Source organism: Abramis brama (genome assembly GCF_963993115.1).
Source record: "Abramis brama genome assembly, chromosome: 6".
Taxonomy (NCBI): domain Eukaryota; kingdom Metazoa; phylum Chordata; class Actinopteri; order Cypriniformes; family Leuciscidae; genus Abramis; species Abramis brama.
Genome location: NC_139968.1, coordinates 32,393,917 through 32,416,997, shown reverse-complemented (window position 1 = coordinate 32,416,997; position 23,081 = coordinate 32,393,917). Strand labels below are relative to the sequence as shown.

The window sequence follows — 23,081 nt, the reverse complement described above, 5'->3', positions numbered from 1 at the left end:
TCCCGACTTGTACCCATAAATGCTCCTCACTTCTTATAGAAGGCCATTTTTCTGAAATCCGTCTAGTCTATAAGCACATGTTCTACAGTCTCAGGTATTTGGCACTGATCACAAAACACAGTTGGATGTTTCCCCATTATATGAAGAGTGCTATTTAATTTATTATGGCCTATTCTTAGTCTGGTTACAATAGTCTCTTCTTTCATGTTTCCTCTCTTGTTTTCCACAGTGCCGACTCTTTTTTTAATTGAGTAAAAATGTCTTCCTTTTAATTCTTGGTCCCACCTTTGTTGCCATTCTTTAGTAATTTCCCCCCACACTATATACTCTTTCCTTCTGATCTTGAAAGGCTGATGACTGCTTCTATACTCTCTTTTTGCAGTGCTTTCTTGGCAATTTAGTCTACCTTTTCATTTCCTTATAATACTCATATGTGCCGGGACCCACATAAATATAATGTAATCACCTTTATTCTATATTTTTGAATAGATAGACATAATATCATAAAAAAACTTCCTGATGATTCTTAACCATACCGGTCTTGAGACTCTTGAGATTCACTTTCAGCACAGATGTTAAACCTCATCATACAACAATGCATTCAAGACTTACTACCATTCCAGTACAGTAAAACAAATGAGCAATGGACATATGTGACCCTGGACCACAAAACCATTTTATGTGTAATTTTTTTTTAAATTGAGATGTATACATCATCTGAAAGCTGAATACATAATCTTTCCATTGATGTATGGTTTGTTAGGATAGGACAATATTTGGTTGAGATACAACTATTGAAAATCTGGAATCTGGAATCAAAATATTGAGAAAATCGCCTTTAAAGTTGTCCATTTCTATTGGCGATTGTGCTGCATCCATTCACAAAAATAAATGTTTTATATATTTAAGGTGGGAAATTTACAAAATATCTTCATGGAACATGATCTTTACCTGATATCCTAATGATTTTTGGCATAAAAGAAAAATCTATCATTTTGACCCATACAATGTTTTGTTGGCTATTGCCACAAATATACCCGTGCAACATAAGACTGGTTTTGTGATCCAGGGTCACATATTTAGAATGATTAATAAATAATAATTTTTTTCAGCCCTTGCAAATAATCCTGCTGTTAAAAAAAAACAGTTGGAAGATTAGTGAAGTCATTTAAATCAATTCATCCAGCAATTCATTAGTGTATCAAACAGTTGGCTGTTTTGGCAAAAGACAAAGATGAACCACAAAATGTAAAAAATAAAAAATTAAGTGAGAGACAGATGTAGATGCAAAATACCTGGACAATTATAGTCAAACACCAGACACAAACTTGTGACGGGCTGCCTGGTGAAGATCTGCTCCAGCTCGGGAACTGCCACCTATACAGCAGACGAACAAAACACCGGTATCGAAGTCTGAAGGAGTAGGCTACGTAGAAAAAAAAAACGTTATTTGAGAAATAATACAATTAGCAAATATGCTAAGGTGTTCTAGTGGTTTAGTGTGTGGTAACTTGGGTGCCATTAGTGGTTGTTGTTTAGCCTACTAGTTAAAAGAGCCGAAGTAGAGATAGCCTAGGTTTCACAGAGAGTCATGATTGACGAAAAACATAGGCTGTGTCCGGAAACTGATCATGCTGTCATCGGAGAACGCATTTCAAGGTCGGAAGGCATCATGGCACGTCTGAATCCAATGTTAGTTTCACTGTCTCCTGAGATTCCTTCATCTGATCGATTTTTGAAGGCAGCACAGATGTATCCTTCACTGCCTTTATTATCCCGCTATCCTGTGCTTTCCATTCTGTGACAGTTGAGCAAGAAAAATTGTGAAAGTTGTGGCAGGTCGTCAGTGTGTGAATGTACATTTTTGATCAACGTTAACTTTTCCATTTATGATTTTTTGCAAGAAATTACTATTGCAGGCCTAGTCATTAAATATTCTCTTAGTTTTCTCCTAAGCTCGCTTTATTTCGCTGTACATCATTAAACCGTTACGCTGCCTCAGAAGTATTTCCAAATCAGTTTTGTGAGATCCCTTTTTGTGCAGACGCTGCCTGCAAATCATTGTTAAAAGTCATTGTTGCCTTACAGCGAGGCAAGTCACCTAAGTTTTCGGACGCAGCCGAAGTTTCTGTCTTATCCAGTGGGAGATTCGCTTTGCGTCGGAATGTTAGAAGTTCGAACCTTGACGAGTCATTCAAGTAATATGAAGAAGTTTTTTGGAAAGGAACATAATCCATTCAACATAGTGGTCATGGTACACTGATATTTCCACGTAAAAAAATATATATATATATATAGAGAGAGAGAGAGTTGCTTTAATATGGGATCGTGAGAAAGAAAGAGATATTTGAACAATTAGAAATCTTTTCCCATTGTTCTGTCACAATGGGTTGCAGAAAACTCACGATAGAGTAGCAAACAAATACAGTATTTAATAATTAATAAAGGCTTAGGCCTTGTCCACACTAATACGTTGGAAACAGATCTTCCGTCCACACTGACATGGCGTTTTTGTCCTGTGAATATGAGCTTTTTGTTGTGTTGTGCCTGTTATGTGCTATTTACTTTGAAGATATGTTACTTTGCACACTCTTCATATCACAGTCCTGCAAAGATGGCAGAAACTGTACTCACAAATGCTGTCCTATGGCAAAATAATGTGGCATATAATTGTGACTAAGATCGACCTGGACACATCAGTGAATGGTGAGATATTTTGATAAATAAATCAAACTATCAGAAGAATAGCATGAGAACTGTATGTTCCGTCTGTATCATCTCAATGAGCTTTTATGAGGTTTCACGCATGCGCAGTCAGGTGATTTTAGAGTTTATTACTTCAGTGTGAATGAGAAACTTTTGGAAAATGCATGAAAATGCTAGTGTGAACAGAGAGTGTTTTGAAATGAAAACACTGTTTTCAAATGTATCCGGATTAATGTAGACGTAGCCTTAAATACACATTTAGTAATCAATGAAACGGCGAACAGGTGTGAAACTCAAATCAGCAACCAAGATAGCTAACAATGATAGGGAACATGGGGAAATAGGAACAGAACAAAACCAAACTAAAACACAAATGAACCATTAGAACTTTACATAACCCTAACAAACAGATTATGTATAAAACTGGGGTCAAACATACTTTTTTGATTATTTCCTTTTCATGTTCCTGGAATGTGGTGGTAGAGACTAGACTGATAATGGACTGGACACATATAGAATGATTTATTCCTAATTATTTACTGATTGCTTAATGCACAGAATTATTTATTCCACATCTATATAAAGAGATGTAACTTATGGCACTTACAAGAACCATTCATTTTTGCACATTTCAACAGTGAAGGCATTTAGTAAAGTGAACATATTATTATTATTTATTATTAACATGAATATTGTAATATTCTTATACTACAGGGCCGTGCTTGAATCTGATTGGTTGACGAACGTTCTAAGCTGTGCATTATTTTCAGGGAAACGCACGGCTAAAGTAGTTCCAGGCAGGTCTTGACCGCATTACAGTTCCATATCACTTCGCGTAGTCAACTGTAATAATGGAAAATAGGATACAATTCATAACAAGAAAAAGCATTTAGCCCCATGCGCTTGATCTGCAATTTTCAATGTCTAGCTTCACAATCAATAGAAACATGCAGTTTAATTCTAATAAATAAAGTATATAGTCCTATCTATAATCAATAGAAAATTAAACTGAATATAGGCTAAATAAATGGATAGTCCTGCAGCACGGATTTTTAATGCAGATAATATAACAAATAAATAATTATTGATAGGCCTACTTGTTAAAAGGGCTTTGTGTTTCATTTATTTGGCTATAGTCTACTGTCATCTGTCAATAATGAAAAAAAAGAATGAACAAATTAATTAAAACGAATTTAATTAATAAATAAATAATAATATTGACGCACATGCTTTTCTGTCTCATTACTGCAGCATCTCTCTCTAATAACTGCATTAATAACTGCATAATGAATGTAATTTGATACTTATGATGACTGATCATGCCCATGAGCTCTGCTTCGCGTCGTGACCGCATTACCACCTCGGGTGTGCATTATTTTTCTAATAATTCAACGGCCTGTCATCAATTATTCCTTACATGTTTTATTAATAAACACACATTTATAAAATGTGATAAGCTTATGCAGCAGCCCTTGCTGGACTTGAACCTTCAACCACAACCAATAAGCTTTAATGTGTTTTCTTTGCTTTGACACCCCAAACAAACAAAACAAAACCCAAAACAGGACAGGGAAATGTTTCATTTCACAAGGATTCCTGTTGTTAGGGAGGTAACAGCTGTAAGACCCAGGACCAAATATGATGAAAGAAGACCAGGAGTCGTGAGGTTCAATCAAATAAGTATTATATTTACTGCTACATATCACGAGACCTGTACAGAGCATTCAGCGCATACACAAAAGCAGAAGGGAATAGCTGTTCTTCCAAGGTTGTAGAGGGCCTGAGCTCATTATTATCAGGACAGGGTACCCAAAACATACTGATAAAACCTTCCCTCCTCAGAAAGAAGTACAGACAATGTTCACTTTATTCTTTACAGAAATACACATGAAAGAAGTACAATTCTGTGAACCAGATCACGTAAGTCACGTAGAGGTTGACCCCTGTAACCTTAACTTGGTCAGCAGAAAACAGACAAAGTCATCTGATGAGTCTTCAGGCTTGCCCTCTTCTATTAGTTATTAGCTGTTTTCCCAATACAAAGAGCCTGTTCTCAAGGTCCTTGTTCAGGGCACTAAAGATAGTCACAGACACCATAATGCACTTAGAAAGAAACTGGTAGAAATGCTGACAACAAAATATTATTAAAACTATATGTGAATCACTTATTGAATACAGTAATGATTATATAACTTGATATACTACAATATACTTGATATTGTATATCAATGATATCTACTTGATATTCCTACTTGTTATAGGAATAATGTAAAAACTAAAAAGGATATATAGATATATTAGAGACAAGGGATTCTGACCCCAGGCCCCGTTTACACCTGGTATTAAAATGTTGTTCAATCAGATCACAAGTGGACAACACTAAATACAGGTGTAAACGGGGTCTAAAAAATGTTGAGCTTGTCCACTATGGACCTAGCCTGGCTAACGTCAGACCACTTTCTCTTTGAGACGTGGTCTGGGAACCACATGTGCATTTTCTCGTATTTGAGGCGTGGTTTACGAATGCCCAGAGCCGTTTATTGGGCGCTACAAATGTCTATCAAATGCGCCTGTACGTAGCTCATAGCCAATCGTTTCAATTATACCAGATGACGTATGTAGAGCGACAGATATTCAACGAAGAAGACGACGATGGGTCAGAGATTTATGTGTACACCAGAGTCCTGCACGGGTCCGATTTTGTAAATCCGCACCCGCCTGTACCCGCACTGCTTAAAACCGCACCCAACCCGTTTTCCGTCAACAGCACTAATTAAAATCTGCACCCGACCCGCTTAAAATAGTACCGACACCCGACCCACACCCGAAATAAAATCAGTTTAGACTATCACATTATAGACACACCTACAAAAATGTTTATTGCCAGGTCATACAGAAGTTATTACACGACAATTAACACAAGGACAACTTCAGCCGAAGCTGTCAAAAGGCCGGTACATGAAGAACATGGCTAACGTTACCACAAAACTGAGTAACGTTAGCCTTAGGCTATCACATTTTACCAGTCGAACAGACGCGGCTACAACACTATATGTCACGCAATTTCGTCTAGCCTAGATCTGACCATTTTGGGTTCAAACACGCCCTGCACACCACACATACTGTAACAGTGTTAAATATGAAAAATACCGTTCGATAGAATTGCTTTCTTACCACAGTTTCTGCGTGCTTCCTCGGGGATGAAGTTCCACATTTGTGGCTATCCAACACGAAAATGTTTGCAGCAAAGCCTTTCACAATATTTTCTTCAGATAACTCCAAATTTCTCCCACACACTGGACTTTATTTTTGATGACGTATTGTCGACAACTTTACAATCTCCACTAGCTATTCTTTTCTTCAACTCCTCAGCATCCATCTCGACAACTGCAAGCAGAACGCGCGCGCGCGCGGTTATGAAGAATTTTTTAAAAATGAAAGTAGCCTAGGTAACGTTATATATCCTGGGAGGGCGTGGCGCGTGGGCACAAATAAACTGATGTTGATTTTAAATTATTTTATCAACTTGAAATACAGGCATATTTTTGTAGATGTGTTCCCTCCCCGTTCTGTGATTGGTTCCCTAACTGAAGCGAAAATTTGGTCCATGGTGTCCAGGCTAGCCTAGCAGCATGAATAAAATCGCGCTGCGCTCAAGGCAGCATGGGGAAACCCAGGCTACTATGGACCACTTCCAGAGGTAGTTGAAAACACATTCGACCGGATTGCTTTAGTAGTGTTGCTCATGTGGTTGAATATGTTCAAACAGCCACAAAAGAATAACTACTCTCCGTCTAATGACCAAATGCCTAAACATTATGGGAAGAGCTCTAGCCAGACGAGATTTAACCTTTGTCTGCAGAAGACTTAAGTTTGGTTTGAAGATGAAAAAACATGCCAAGCGCAATGTTCTCTCACAATTCCTGATTTCTAACACACACACTCACAGGGTTTGGCTGGTCTTGCGTCTGTCAGAGCAGAAAAGAAAGCTGATGCTCTCTGTATGTTTCCCCATCGCCTGCTTTTGAGTTTATGTAAATTGCGTGAACTTGTGTCTCCCTCGTCTACTTGTGATCCGATCAACCAAAATGCATCTTAATAGTAGGTGTAAACAGGGCCTTAGAGTTGACCAATCTGGTTGAAAAAGGGAGACTTTCTGGTTTTAACAGGTAGGGACACCAGCATCCAAAACTCAACATACTGGCACTGTCAAGATGTTAATACTAAAATGGTAAAGATGTAACATTAACAGTCTTTTTACAGTATCTGTAGCACAGACTTAATTTAAGACTTGTGTGTTGTTTAACTGACAGTTGCCTTGTTGTGGCATTTGCACATGATCTCTGAAGAGCGCTTGCAATATTAATGATTATGAATCTGATCAAAATAGATCAGTGCATTATTATATCTTGTAGAACAAATGCTGATAATGCTGCTAATGGTAAATAGATTTATAGAGATAGAGATAATTCTGCACTGTTCCGGTTGGGATTCCTTTAGTAGCTCTTATAATCCACTATAACAAACTGGAAATCCTATTGATGATCAGCAGGGATCAGTGGGAAACTTTTTTGATAAGGGAATTGAGTCTTCCACACCATTCCTCTGTAAGAAAACACACATTTACAGAAGGTTAAAACAAATGTTTGTTTTTTTTTTTCTCAGAGGTTTGCTGAATGCTCTTTATTCTTAATTAAATTATTGGCGTTTCTATGCAATGATTTCTGAATGCAGAAACACATGCTGGATACTTAGATAGTTTACCCAAATATAAAAATTCTGTCATCATTTACTCACCCTCAAGTTGTTCCAAACCTGCGTGAGTTTCTTTCTTCTGTTGAACACAAAAGATATTTGAAGAGCGTTGGTAACCAGACAGCAGACACTGACTTCCATAGTAGGAAAAAATACAATGGAAGTCAATGGCTACAGTCAATTGTGTGGTTACCAACATTCTTTAAGATATTCTTTTGTTCAAAGGAAGAAATTCACACAGGTTTGGAACAACTTGAGGGCGAGTAATTTTCATATTTGAGTTAACTATCCCTTAAAGCCTCATTCAGACTGTCAGTCCAAATCAGATTTTTCTGCATATCCGATTGAAATCCGATCACATTTATCAAGTGTGAAAAGGCAAAAAAAAAAAAAAAAAAAAAATCACATGAAATAGGATTTTTACAAATCCATTTTGGGCTACATGGGCAACGTTCACACTGTGGTTTGCAATAGAAACATTGTCGTATTAACATGACAATGTTTATCCACTGTGCTGTGTCTTGTGAGGCAGCAGCAGAAAGTTTCCTAAAACAAGTCTGACGTTTACATTTTACGTGGTGTGATAAAGTCACATTTTAATCGGATGTGCACAAGAATCAGATTTGGACTGACAATCTGAAATCCTAATCAAACCACATTTCTGGAAATCCGTTTCAGTCTGACTGCTCTGATCAGATGTTACGTGGTTTTTGTCACTTTCGCACGCCACATAAACGTGAACGTCAGACGTTGTTTTAGAAAACATGCTGGAAGTCGCAGCAGAAACAAATTTGTGTTGTTGCAAAATGCCGGACAAGCAGAAAATGACAATATAAACGGAGACATGCACTGCGTCTGCAATCCAATAGTTATCTACTATATAGTATGCGAAAAACAGTGCGCCAACATAGCAGTATGTCCGAATTCATAGTATTCGAAAAACAGTAGGCGTAAAGTACCCGGATGAACTACTAATTCCGGTGAGATTCTGAAGTGCACATACGATGGACCCTTTACCTCACTTTACTATGAGGCCACAGGAACGGCTTTGGGAATGGAGGTAAAGGGACATAAAAGAATCTGGTAGGTCACATGACAAAGACAACATGGTAGATGCAGTACGTCCGGAAAGTTTGCAAAGTAAGTTTGAATTCAAATGTAGTTCCTACTTAGTATGTGATTTTACACACAGCTATGCTCTAAAACCGACAGAGACGACAGCACGGAATAACTTCTGTTCGAAATAAATAAAAAAATTCTGCCACTGCTGTAGAAGATGCTGTTGCCCTGTCCGGCAGATACACATATAGACAGTATTTACCACTGACAATATGTAGCCGGCTGGACTACCGTGTCAATCTGTATTGCAATCCTTCTATGTTGCTGTTGTTGTTTTTGGCGCATGCCTACCAATGCAATGTCAATGCCATAGAAACCAGTGCATATATTCAGGAAAACAAAAGAGCGACACAGAACACACAAATCAGATCTGAACATTGCAATACTGGACAGTCAATAATTAAGATCATATTCCAATCGGAAAATAATCAGATTTGAACTGACAGTGTGAACGTAGCCTTGCACTAGTGAGAATTGCAGTTCTCACAAATCAGAATCTGTTGTAAATTTCAGGTTTTTTTCAGACAGACGGGGTGCACATCTTACCTCATCAGGATTGTTCTGCCTCGTGATGCCTGTATAAACAATAACAAGAAAACTCGATTAACTCAGATTACTTTGGTTAATTTGCTCAATAAATCTCATACCTCCCATCCTGTCAAATCAACTGTATAAAATACTTGCCATATTGCCCTGCTTGTGTAGATTTCCAGTGGCGAAAGTAAATCACACCAACAGCTGCAGCCACGACCAGCAGAACAACAACACATATTCCTGCTACAGCTCCTGAAGACACACCTGAATCTGGAACAGATATAAACACACAGTCATTATTTTACTATATACTTTAACAACATACTTTTGACTGATGATATTTATACCGTCTTATTTGGTCATCAGTGTGATGATAATTTACTTTATAAATGGCTCCATCTGGTGATTTTTTAGCGCAATTTTCCACCGGACAAATTGCGATTGTTAACTCATGAATTCTGTTCTGTCTGTGCGCACCAATCTTGCACTTCTATCTACTCCTCAACCAGACCACCTAGAGACTTCGGGTTTTCGGCATTATGTTAAGGAAGGTCTAATCTCGGGAACGCACAAAAAAAATCCAGGAAAAGATTTACTATCTCTTAGTGTTGTGATCCCATGAGGTGAGAAAACTGCGCTAAAACACTCACTGAGTTTTTATTACTTGTTTTTTCATGAAACTGTGTGTTTACAGGAAAACTGATGAATATTATGCATTTTTTCTTATTAACAATACTTAATTGCAAAATTCATAATGTAAACAAAACTCAATGTAACGAGAAGACAATAGAAATGGTCTAAGTTATATTTTAATATTGAGTCAAATCTCAACTTTTCTAACAGCCACCAATAAACATGTACAGGGTTGATTTACAGTATATATTTCAATCGGTTTCCTAAAACTTGACTACTTACTAAACGATACTCACCAGTGACATTAACACTGAAACTCTTAATGCTGACATTCACAGTAAAGCTCCTTCTGATGCTGAATCTGCTGATGTTGATAATCCGTAGTTTATATTCTCCAGAGTCTGTGTTTCTGGTGTTTGTGATGGTCAGAGATCCAGTCTGATGATCCAGCTTCAGTCTGTCTCTGAATCTCTCTTCACACTGATCATCTGTATAGATTGTAATGGAAAATTTAGATTTTCATTGATTTGCAGTATTGATTTTCATGTGCGTTCAGTAAGACATTGAAATGACCCTTGCTGGACAGTACATGGTCTGCCAACTGTTAACTAATGTGTGTGTGTTTCTCTTTATTCATGGTAACAGGTGAAACGTCAGGAGGAGGCAGATTGAAAAGGGACCTCTGACCCCTATGGTCAGAGGTCGTCCAATTTAGAACTTGTGAGTTTGTAAGAATAAACTCAGCAGGATTAGATGACTAGCAGAGAAACCTCTCCTTGTTTAGATAAGAGCCTGTGCAGAAGACCTTGAAAGCAGTATAAAGACTCTTCTGCCCTTCCTCCCGGCGTCACAGAATTTCAGCGCATAGTGTCCACAGACCTTAAGGCGACCTTTTTCCATGGGCTTGATGAGTACCTGAAAGGATTTTTGGGGTTGTACCAAGCCAAAGACATTGGAGAACTCAAGACCCTGATTACGTCTTTTGAAGATGATGCGAGTATATGTGAATTTATTTATTTATTTTTTAGAAAAATGGTTTCAGTGTCACATGTCTGATTTATTCAAATGTCCATGCAACAGCATACTGTAGGTGTGTTTCCATTGTGTGGTGTGATTTTATTGTAATTACGTTAAATGATTGGTGTCATGCTGCAGTGACCTCACCCTTGCATTGGCTTATTCAGTGGTTGAGAGCGGCCATTTTGGGTTGACATCATTGTAGTCCTTAGTTCACAGCACTTAAGTCCCACTTCAATAATAATAATAATAATACATTTTATTTGGCCGACGCCTTTCTAAATACCCAAGGACATCTTACATGTTTCGGAGGACATAAAAGAATAAAGAAATTAAAATATATTAAAATTCATTGTAGGCTAATACATGATACAAATAAAACAAATCAGAAAAGTGCTAAGACCGCCAGAAGAAAGCACTATAAAGAGTGTCCAGTTACTATGGCGATGTAGAAATAAAAAGTTTTAAAGATTAAAAGCTTTCTTAAAGAGATAGGTCTTTAGCAATTTTTTAAATGAAGTGACTGTGTCTGCCTGTCGAATGTGGGAGGGGAGAGCATTCCAAAGTCTTGGAGCAGCGCAACTGAAGGTAAGCAGTTAAAGGGTAACTAAACCCCTGGTCAGAGCCTGACTCCACCCACTGGCAATATTTGAAACGGGGGGGCGCGTGCACCTGAGAGACCTGCTGTCAGACTCTCTAAAATGGAGAGTGACTAACAGGGTCGCAAGATGACGTAAAGTACATGCATCTGATGAGTTTTATCGAGTTGATGTCAATAGCGCACGCTCTCTAAAGGCATATTCATATTTTGCCGCTATGTGAAAAAACCCATCAAAATGCGCCGGCGCGTTTGTCGACCCCAGAGGATTAACTTTAGCCTAACCATAAATTGTGATTAAAATATGATCACTCACATCAAGACACCGCTGCGGTGGTGGAGTCCATGCAGGAGGAGCAGCGTTTGGCACTGCATCGCTTTTCAGCGCGAGCTGTGTGGAGAAGCAATCCCGCGTAAAATGCAGGTTTCACACTCACGGTCTTCCAGGCCAAGTGCATGCAACCACTGGAGCCTAATTTCCAAGTCTGCTGGAAAGCTATGCAGTCCAGCAGTGCTGTTGCAACCAGCAACACTACACCTACGTACCCTCCTGACCACTGTACTAAATCCAGATAAATCTACGCTAGCTCATCCAAGGGTGTGGTGAGCTCGTACCAGGGGCGTGGTGAGCTGGAACCTGCTTACGTCACCTGCCACTGCTTAGGTCATGTACCACCGCAAACATCCAATAGGAAAATTCAACTGCAGTAGCCACCGTTCAACCTGAAGAGGGCAGCACTCAGACGTTTTTACACCATATATTGTAGAATTAAAACACTTTATACACAAATGTCAAAAAAGTTACTCGAATCAATGAACAGCACTAATAAAACCCCATTCTTACAGATCATTAACTAAAAAAAAATGGTTTAGGGTTTAGTTAACCCTTTAAGAATCAGTCTTAGACTTTACTGAAAGTTGCTTTTAGCTACAAGTGTCATACTCTTAGAGAAGTCCTACTTTTTACTCTGAATTTTTTTACACTTAAGTCAAAGCTAAGACTAATCTTAAGAGCATTTCTTAGAAGTTTTATACATACAGGACCTAGTCATTGGGTCCTAAACTATTAACCCCTATCAGTGGATTCATGCAACCAATTTTCATAGCTTCATAAATTTCCCATTATAAGAATTATAGATGAATATTATCCATTAAAACATTTGGTGCTATTAATCGCAAAATATTGCTTTTTTGGCTTTTTTTTATTCAAAGCCACTTAAATTACATTCAATGTAGTCTACATTGATCAGTTTCTATAGTGATTTAAAGATTTCAAGTTTCAACACTTGTGAGAGAGAAATGCTCTCGGAGCAGCAGAGTAGCGTTTGTCATTCATTCTTATGGTTGACTTGAACCGAGATTGTAAGTGTAACATAAAATGTCTTACCATGTGCGAATAAAAACAACACTGACCAAAAGCAATATTTTGCGTTCATATTTTCCATGCACAGTTGTTCCCGCCACTTAGTTTTAAATGCATACAAACACGTGTCGTTATTGTTCTTCTGCTCCCGCTTCTGCTTTTTCTTTCGCTTCAGCTTTTTCTACTTTGGCGGTTGGCAAACCAGCTTGAGGTTCATTTCCGCCACCTATTGGGATGGAGTGTGAAGCCTCGATGAACGAAAGGAATAATTAAATGAGAAGAAAAAAAAGAATGAAAAAAAATAAAACTATATCTTTCTGATCAAATCTGTAGCTCTTAAATATTTTAGAAGAATATCATAGACCCTTATGTTTCTGTGCATTCTGAAATATATTGTGATCTGTAATGACATTGATTTCCAAATCTCTATGGAGTTTTTCAACAAGCTGATTTCTTTCTCTTTTATGTGGTGAATACTGAATAATGAAGGTTAGTGTGTCCTACAGAGCCATAACAGTATCTTCCAAATACCTTCTTTCAATCCCCACTTTAGGTTGAATGCAGAATAGGTGTCTCCTTTTGACTCTTTATTCATTCTTTATTCTTGCTATTTTTAATTTAAAATAATCAAAATCTTCATCCATATTGCTATCTATAATTTTTTTTTCAGACATTCTTACTTATTTCTTGCCTTCTTTTTAAAAACGTATTATCCAACTTTTCAACGCTATGGATTTTAGCAAAGGTTGAAGCTAAGACCTCTGCATTTTCTTTATTTCTAATGGCCATTTCCCCTTTCTCTTCTCTTACAGGAATCTGCTTATAGTTATTAATACCTTTCATTTTCCTAATCATTCTCCATTCCACATTCTCCAATACATCCTAATAGCTAGCTAGCTGCTTGCGACCAATCTGTAAAGATATTTCTAGAAGGAATACACGCTCTTTCTGGATCAGAACATGATTCTATCTTATCAGGTGACACCATAAATGAATCTGACAAGTTCACCAAATCATGAAACTTACAAGTTTGTGCTCGCTTCATCACACATGCATCACTAACTTCCTCTGGGTTTTCTACCACAATAGGCTGGGAAAACACTTGACCACCAGCCAGGTCATTCCCTAAGATGAACTAAACTCAATCCACCGGGAGTTGTGTGCACACAGCCATGTTCATATACCCGGATACCAAGTCTGACTTCAGAAAAAGTCTGTGTAGAGGAACTTTTATACAATTGGCTCCCACACCGCGAAGTAGTAGTCTCTGGGGCTAGTGTTAGCACATTGCTTATAATTATGAGTGATTGAGTGGCTCATAATATCCAAATGTGTGTAGCAAACACTGCTGTTACACATCTCTTTGATGGACAGCCAGGCCATTTAGTCCCCTCAGCCTCTCAGTTTCTCGTGGAAAGTGACATGTTCGCCATGGCAGGCAGAATGGTGGGGCACTCCTTTGTTCATGGAGGACCATGCCTGTCAGGGCTTAGCCTGCTGTTGTGCATGTCCTGTTTGGAGGAAGCCCGGAAACTGCAACAGTAACACCAGAGGACTGTCCAGACCTAGACATCCGTGAAACAATCAGGCTTGTATGTTTTTTATCGAACCTCATTATTTCTTCCCTGTTATATACAATCAAGAAAGAAAGTCTCCACCCCCTTGGCCAATTTGTTTTTTCAGTGGGCTCTAATATTTTATGGAAAAATGGCTGAGGTGGTGAAGACTGTGCTATTTTAGCTTTTTTTTACATTCTACTTAATGAATGTTTTTACAATTTAAACTGCTTTTTAATGTTGTATGCAAAACAATTTAAATAGTGCTATATAGATAAACTTGCCTCGCCTTTTGCTTCCCTCTCTGTCTTAAAGCTTGAAGGGGAATCTGAACTCTCAGACAAGGACAAAACAAGTGTCCAGGAGTTGGCCTACGCTTGGGATCTCCCTGGCCTTAATGGAAATAACCGAAGATGGCTTTTTGAGAAGATGTTGATCCATGCTGTGTGTAAAATTTAAAGAAACTGTCACATATTGGCAAAAGTCATCCTCAGAACTTGCTTTGGGATAATAATAAAATCATCTTCTGTCCGGTAATGTCATTAACAGGTAATTGGACGTGTCACACGACAAATCAAACAATTCAGGCGTGGTCTTAAAGAGACACCAATTTGGACATTGCTGACCAAACGACCTGACACAGTGGCCCAGCTTTTTCCACAGGAGAGAGCAGTGGATTGTAACCCTGCGGTAACTTTTTACAATTCGATATTATTTGTGTGTATATTATATAGATAGAATCCATGATAAAGTGGTAAGATTATTAAATTCATGTTTTTTTTATTGTCAATGTAGATAATCATGCAGCACATCACCTGGCCTCATGAAGAAGATGATGATGACGACGACGACGATTATTCACTTGACACAAAATGCCGCATATCAGGTTATCTTCGCCACTTCATTGAAAATGGTATGTGTACAGAGTTCGAAATCTTGCCAACGTGTTATTAAAATAAGTTAGTCACCCAAAGTTTTTATTTATAAGTGGCAGGTTACTTTTTAAACAGTTAGTTATAGAAATTGTTCAATTCATTATTAAGGTTATTAAGACCATCTTTGCACACCTGTATATAGGACAGGAAGAGTAGATAACCGCACACTCTTCACACACAGCTTTATTAATAGTATTTTTTCATACCTTTTTGACATTTCACCAGGGTATATGGTGTTATGGTATTTCTGTTCAAGAAACTGCTTTAGTTGTTACATAACAGAGCTACTATGATACATTTATTGGATACTAAACATTATTTAAATTTTCTAAATTATTAACCATTATTTGTAGCAACCTATCATTTGATCCATTTTGTTTAATCCACAGCATCACCTGATGAATTGACTGACCTGTTGAAATTCTGGACAGGGTGGGAGATTATGCCAAGGAATAACCTATCCATTGAGGTGGTTAAAGGCAGCTTCCCAACAGCCTCCACCTGTTTTGAGACCCTGCGAATCCCAGGACATTACAAGGACTATGCATCCTTTAAAAATGACATTCTGGCTTGTATTGGCACTTGTCAAACAGGATTTGGTCTTGTGTAGGGACAAAGCAGTGGTGAATAATGTTACTGTTACTGAATAACGTTAATGTTAAATGTTTGCATATTAATATGCCAAATTACGAATACAAAGTCCATTATGTTTTTTGATGGACAATTATATTAAATGGCATGCAACCTGCTAGCAATGGCAATGTAGCAACTTCAAAGTTAATGTCCTTTTAAAAAAAAAGTTTTAAAGAAAGTTAAGTTATTTTAGTTACCTACAAATCCAGTTAAGCACAGAAATATTTGGATGAAGTATATTTTGCTGCCGCTGCTTTTCTCAGATTGCTTCATCAGTATTTGTCTGTGAGGTTCTTATAATAAATGTATCATTGTGTTCATGACAGATCTGTCAGTGTTTTCATTACATAATTCATCAGTGATTGACATTCATCATTTCAGATTACAATGATGGAATCTCATAGATTAACTCATATGCTGCCTGTTTTATATAACTGTGCTTAACATCTTATGCAGAAATGCATCTGTCTCCAGAGTGAATGTTCAATGCCTAGAACAAATCCACTATAACCTTTGTTGCTTTTGCAAACATGCTTTTCCAATCTGTGGTACCAAATAACTTCTAAAGACATGACACTGATCATCTTAACACCCATCTGTGCTTTTAAGGGTTATTTGACTGCAACTTTGCAACAGTTTGCAGTCTGATTAACTTCATAACATCCTAAATATGAAAATAGTGCATGTGTAATCCTCCAGTTATTCAAGGAAAATGTGTATATTGTGATGCAGGGTCAGTTTTGATCTTCAGTGGTAAATAGCACATTTGGCAATGGGTGTCTGTCAAAGTGATGACTTGTCAATTGAATAAGAGTCATATATGGTAGGTCACTACAACTCATGTAATGATTAATTTGTGGGGCGTTTGCTCAAATGGACACATTAGCAGCTGCTGTCTTACAAAGGGGTTTTATTGCCATTTTAATTAAGTTGTTCACATCTGTACAGTATAAAGGCCCGTTCATAAAACTAAAACAATTACAAGAAATGCCTAAAATGTATTTATGTCTTGTAAATGTTGGTAGTTAGCTTGCCCTGATCTGACACACTATGGAAAAAAAGTTTCAAACAGAACAGAAACAAGGGGGGCATGTGTGTGTCTTTCAGTTTTCAGATAGAACATGCTCACAAAATTGAACAGCAGCAACATAGATATCACAGCCAAAGGACTGGGATACAGCTCTTGGGTCAACAACCTCTCTTAAAGCTGCCATTTGTCCATAAGTCAGTGGGCTTTCTGTGTCTGGGACGATGACACTTGAGTAGCCATCAGCAGTAAGTCCACTGTTTTCCCACTCAATGTGAGGAATATCCATACCCTATCAAAGCAAAATAGAAAAATCTTACTTGTTTGCAGTATTATTTATCCTAATGGCTTTATGGCACTTATTGTAACCTACACTTTTGTAAACCACTTTGCTAAATATTTATTAACTTAAAGGAATACTTCACCGATTAGCGTTAGGCTTTGTATCCGTAGTATCTCGGTAGTATTTTCAAACGAACGTGCGTCATTCCCTCATATCCATTTCTTTTTTTCGCATCATCGGAGGGAGGCATTTTTCCCACACACATAACAGAGATTTCTCATCGCAGTGGGATATGAGGGACCGATGCACTTTCGTTCGAAAATACTACCGGCATACTACGGATACAAAGCTTAATGCTGATCAGTGAAGTATTCCTTTAAGGCCAGCCTTTGGTAAGGGAGTATTGACATACATGCAATATCTTCATAACTAATGTTTGCAAGCACAAATGTAGGGATTTATACTATTGAAAGTATTCAAGTTGTACATTTGGTACATACCTCCAAATTTTCTGGGCCTTGAATTGGGTGATGGATTCGGCCCAGCTCCCACAGCTGATTAGGGGTCATATGGCCTTCTGTTCTTATTGGATGATTGTCCCAGCCACTGCGGAAAGTGTCCAGGGAATCTTGCAGCCGTGGCAGGAACACATAATGGCAACAGAGGAGGTGTGTAGCATTGGCGATGTTGAGGAAGCCCTCTTCTTCAAGGTAGTGGAGAACATCATAGTAGATGTTTGTGACAGCTACCCACAGGTCTCTCCAAAGCCTCTCGATTCTGGAAAACAGTGAAGTTCAATAGGAACCTTTAAACTTAATGTACAGGGAAAATTCATCAGATTGTTCAATGCATAGTTGTGTTTTTCTTTATCTACTTTATTTGTTTAGAAGAAACAATGTGTAATGGAATATAATGTCACTGCATACTATCAAAACAGAAGTGACATACAGATGTAATTCCAGACCCATTGCCCAGCAAAAAACTAACTTTTTTAAGGTTGTTGAATTTGCATGCTAAGGAGGTTGCTATTCAGTACCCTTTAACTGACAGCAGCTTCCACTGGAGATAGGACTTTCAGCTCACACTCCTCAAATAGTAGTCCTGCTGCAAGCTGATATACTGTATTTGTAGCAAATAATAATGTTCTTGCATGGCAGCAGTGAGGTGGTATCTTTCAGCTAGCAATATCTGAAGTTTTGGACTGACCGTTGATTGTGAACACTCTTGCCGGATATGAAGCTGCCCCTTCCAGTGCCACGGACTGTAAACATGAGGCGTGCAATGTCTACATTTTCCACGCCCTGATCAGCCCGTACCCTTAAAACAGAGTAACATTTACAAGAGTTATTTTTTTATAGATATCTCAACAAAACATTGATGTGGAACATGATGCATGCTTTTAACTTAGTTATAAAGGGTACCCCATTATATCTATATAGACTTTGCTTTAACAAAAACAGATCTATACAGTCATGCAAAAATAACTGAAATCGTCTCTGTTACTAACGTAACCTCAGTTCTCTCTTAAAGAGGGAACGAGTGTTGCATAAGCTAGCTTATCCGAGCCCGGTATTTATAGCCATAAGCCACGCCTATTTCAGCAGGACATGACGTGCTAAGGCGCGATCGCCCTCACTGGCGCTGACGTCACTGGCGGCTCGTCGATAAAGAGCCTAAGTCCCTCCCCTTCCGGTCGACCACCATGGGACCTTATTTTGGAAAAATATTGTATGGTAGTCAATGGCGAGAGACACCAAATATTTTGATCTCGTTTGAATTGTGCCCTGAATTACACATATGATGTTTGTCAATTTAAAAGATACATTTTAAAGTCAAGAAAGTCGCAGTTTGATGTAAAACTGTTGAGGTATAAGACGTGAAAATACGTAATTACAAAGACTACAAACCCAAAAGGCGCACATGTGATGTCATACCTTTTCTCTCAATGAATGAAGCTAACTTTACTGAAGCTAACGTCTGTCTTTTTCTATAGTCTTACGTTATAATCGTAACGTTACGCCGTCATGCCTGAGTGTTTTGTACCAGACTGCACACATACGAGCAACGGATCTTGCCATGTTGGTGATGTACATAGTGCGAGACGCGAGTTGTAGTTCATTGAGCGATTTTCACATAAAACTAAATGTTACTCTTCTGTTTTATGACAAACTGCGACTTTCTTGACTTTCATAATTATCTTTTAAATTGACAAACATCATGTGTGTAATTCAGGGCACAGTTCAGACGGAATAAAAAGATAAGTTGTCTCTCGCCATTGACTACCATACATATTTTTTCCGAAATAAGGTCCCATGAACCGGAAGCGGAGGGGAGGGACTTAGGCTCTCTATAGGCTGCTGCAGTTTGCTGCAAAGCAGCCAATGGGTGCGCAAGCTAGCTCGCCTAGGTCTGCTTGCTGCTGCAATGCACTGACAAGAAATGCAAAATTATGGATAATTTTTGGCTTCAGTATTCTCGAGAAAAGGAGGTTTTCCCGTAGCGTAAGAACACAAGAGTCCTCTCGTAAGAGAACCTGTATAAATGGCTCCAGAAATACAGCATGATCTTTATCCAATTCATACAAATATCGAAACAGTGTTTTAGGCAAATACCACACAAAAGTGTACATTTGGTTATTTCAAAGAGGTTTAAAACCATTCAAGCATGACTGTAAAACTTAAACATTCCAAAGTAAAATACTTACCTAAGAGGGAAACCAAACTTCTCCACAGATTCTTGGAAGAATGCCAGGGATGTTGTGGCAAGGTTGTTGGAAGCTGCACCAAGATACATAATCTGCAGTACACTTATATACAACACAAATGTATATAAGAATGACAAACGTGTACTGTGTATTTATCACTGAATATTGTGCTTACCTTCCGTGAAAAGCCATCTATGCCACCAAAGATGACAATGTTGTAGCTGTAGGAAAACACACATACAAAAAAGATAAATATAACTTAGAGAAAATGTTAGTTGTTTGCTTTTTCACAGGTAAGCTTTTGAAAAAGCATCTGAATTGTGAACTTATACTTGTGAACAAGTTAAAAAATGTTTTTAACAACTGCAAAATGAAATACAGCAATTTCTAAAACCCTAGATTATTACTGTCATTTTTAGAAGCAATCAAAAAGTAATTTAGTATGTCAAAAGTGAATGTGTGAACAACACGGTTATCATGTTTGATGAAGAAGTAGCATGAAAGCAGCACTATTAAATAAAGATGGTATGATGAATAGGCCTATACAAAAGTATAATTATTTCATTACAATATTATCTTACTGTTTTTAATTAATCTGTCCTTTGTCAATAAAAGGACTTTAAAAACTTACCGGATTAGTTTATGATTTGTATCAATGTGCATCAAGGACTGGGGGCTAGGAACGGAGTAGGTTCTTCGAACAATGCAACCTAAGTTGGTAATTCGGGATATGACTCCGATGGTATCAACACGGTGCATGGAAGCTCTGACCTGTTCATACTGCACCCGCAGTCCTTGAGCTTGAAGAAGTCCTTTCACCATTCGATATCCAGAATGAGGCTGCCTGGATTTTATGTCTATCACACACTGGTCCAATTCTTCATCTGTCAGAGTGCTGTACAGTGCCCTAACTGAGAGATCAGACTCGGCCATGCGTCGATGGACTGTTCGTCTTGACACCCCCAAAAGTGCAGCTATGCATGGGACGGACAGATTAAGGTCCAAAAGGCTGGAAATGTACTCCAAAGACAGAACCATTCTCGGTCGTCCAACTGGTCCTTGCTCAAATTGCACAGTTTTATAGTGTTGCTTACTTTTTTCTTTTTCTACATTTACAAGGCTATGTAGCTCTGTCAAGGCATCTAGAATAGGCTGTGAAACAGCTACATGACTGGATATGGCATTTAAAAACACAAATTCTTGTGTGCTAATGAACTCTAAGTAGTCCAAATCCAGAGGCAATTGTCCAAGAATATGATCTAAACGAGAGCGGAGTCGTTCCAAAATGTGGTCAAGCAGCCGTTCCTTAGAAACAAAAAAATGGAAGTCAGAAAAATCAGCTGCACCCTAACATTCTCCCAATAATTTAAATGCAGTCTCAGGGCTCAATATTCAGCAATATGTTTAAAGCAATGGTTATTATCTTAGAACTATGATAAGAGTCAGTGTATTAGTAACTTAGTAGGCTAGTAGTAAATCACTGAAAACTCACACACAATGGATGAATCCCCAACTTTAGCTTATTCATTACCATGACTTATCCATTATCCAACCGATTCCCTAAAGCTAATATATTCACTCCAAGTCTGGCGTGATGTATCTTTATCCTACTCTGAAAAGCGTTTTATGTGGGATATCATTGACCAGCCTACAGGTATGGTCAGTATAGGTAATATACTATTTATTTCACACAAATACCCCGCTGTAACGTTACGTTATACTGTATGTGTTGACTCTTTTAACCGTATCCATCTACATTAATGGCTCCCAGTCTGTCTGTGAGCTTCTACCATTGAAATCTTTTCTTTTTTTTGGTCGTTTAAAAATAAAATCGGCGCCAAATCAAATGTTTTATTGTCAAGATTCATCTCAGAGCTGTTGGCTTGGTTCCAGGCTTAAACCTTTTTATAAACGTTAATGTAGCTTTCAGCCAAAAAGTGGGCGGCCACCGTTGAGCTCTAAGGTTATCTTGCTAGCTATAACGTGTTGTAGGGGTGGAACGGTACACAGAAGTCACGGTTTGGTTCAGACATCACGGTTCGGTACGAGTTCGGTACAATGGAGGAAAAAGCAAAACAAAAATGCAGAAGGCAATTTTTTTTTTTATTGTGCATGTCTCAGGCTGTACCACCAAAGGAAAATAAATGTCTTAAGCCTTGTATTTTTTAAATAGGTTTTATTAATAAAGTAAAGGCATAGACCCAGTTTATTTGTAGTGCATTGACAATTGTTTTATATAATTAGTTTATTCATTAAATTAATAAAAAGACAAAAAGACCTTGAGATATGTTTGGTAATTGTACCTGAATGAATTTAAAATTAATTTGCTACATTTCTGATCAATATATTTGTTTTCCTTAAAATTTTAATTAACACTAACTTTATTCTCATCTTAATCATAAATCATTTATTTCTGTATAAAATAATACTACCATTAAAAACACATTTGATTTTCTTTCAATGTAGAATGAGTAACTTAAAAATAAACAGATTTGTGCTCTGTTTGAGGACAAGAAATGAAACCCAATGCAATATGATGAATGTCTAAAAGATGGCACCAACAGACTGTTTTTAAATGGGGTTGGATAAATATTTTTTGCTTTTAAACAGTATGTGTGTGTGTGTGTGTGTGTGTGTGGACATGTTTTTCTACACCGGTGGGGACTTAAACCTGAATGCACACAGACTCATGGGGACTCGTGTCACCGTGGGGACCTAAATTGAGGTCCCCATGGGTACAAAAGCTTATAAATCATACAGAATGAGTTTTTTTGGGAAATGTAAAAATGCAGAAAGTTGTGTGTGATGGGTAGGTTTAGTGTAAGGAGATAGAATATACAGTTTGTACAGTATAAAAACCATTAAGTCTATGGAGAGTCCCCACAAAGATAGTGAACCAGACGTGTGTGTGTGTGTGTGTGTGTGTGTGTGTGTGTGTGTGTGTGTGTGTGTGAGTGAGTGAGTGAGTGAGTGAGTGAGTGAGTGAGTGAGTGAGTGAGTGATTTTGGTTTGGTGACAGTTGTAGGTTACAGTTTGACAAGAGTTTATATTTTGACAAAAGCACAATGTTGTATTTTATCGCGAGTGTACACAATTATAAGTAAACATACTTATGCAGTTTGCATGATGTCCTGTATGAACAAAATGACGCAGTATGTTTTTATGTTTCCACTGTTCGATCGCGCCCGCGCCTCTCCCTGCCTCTCCCTCCCTCCCTC

At 38.0% G+C, this 23,081-nt stretch overlaps 1 protein-coding gene across 1 annotated transcript; it reads right to left on the bottom strand.

Moving 5' to 3' along the window:
- Positions 1-4,381: 4,381 nt before the first annotated feature.
- Positions 4,382-12,892, bottom strand: LOC311085788 (uncharacterized protein). The gene is made up of 6 exons (XM_084118422.1): positions 12,750-12,892; positions 10,044-10,235; positions 9,265-9,384; positions 9,127-9,155; positions 6,396-7,311; positions 4,382-5,139 (listed from the first exon to the last, which is right to left on the bottom strand). Exons 1-5 carry the CDS (start codon positions 12,805-12,807, stop codon positions 7,252-7,254), a joined length of 459 nt encoding a protein of 152 aa, XP_083974548.1. The 5' UTR covers positions 12,808-12,892; the 3' UTR covers positions 4,382-5,139; positions 6,396-7,251.
- Positions 12,893-23,081: the final 10,189 nt, after the last annotated feature.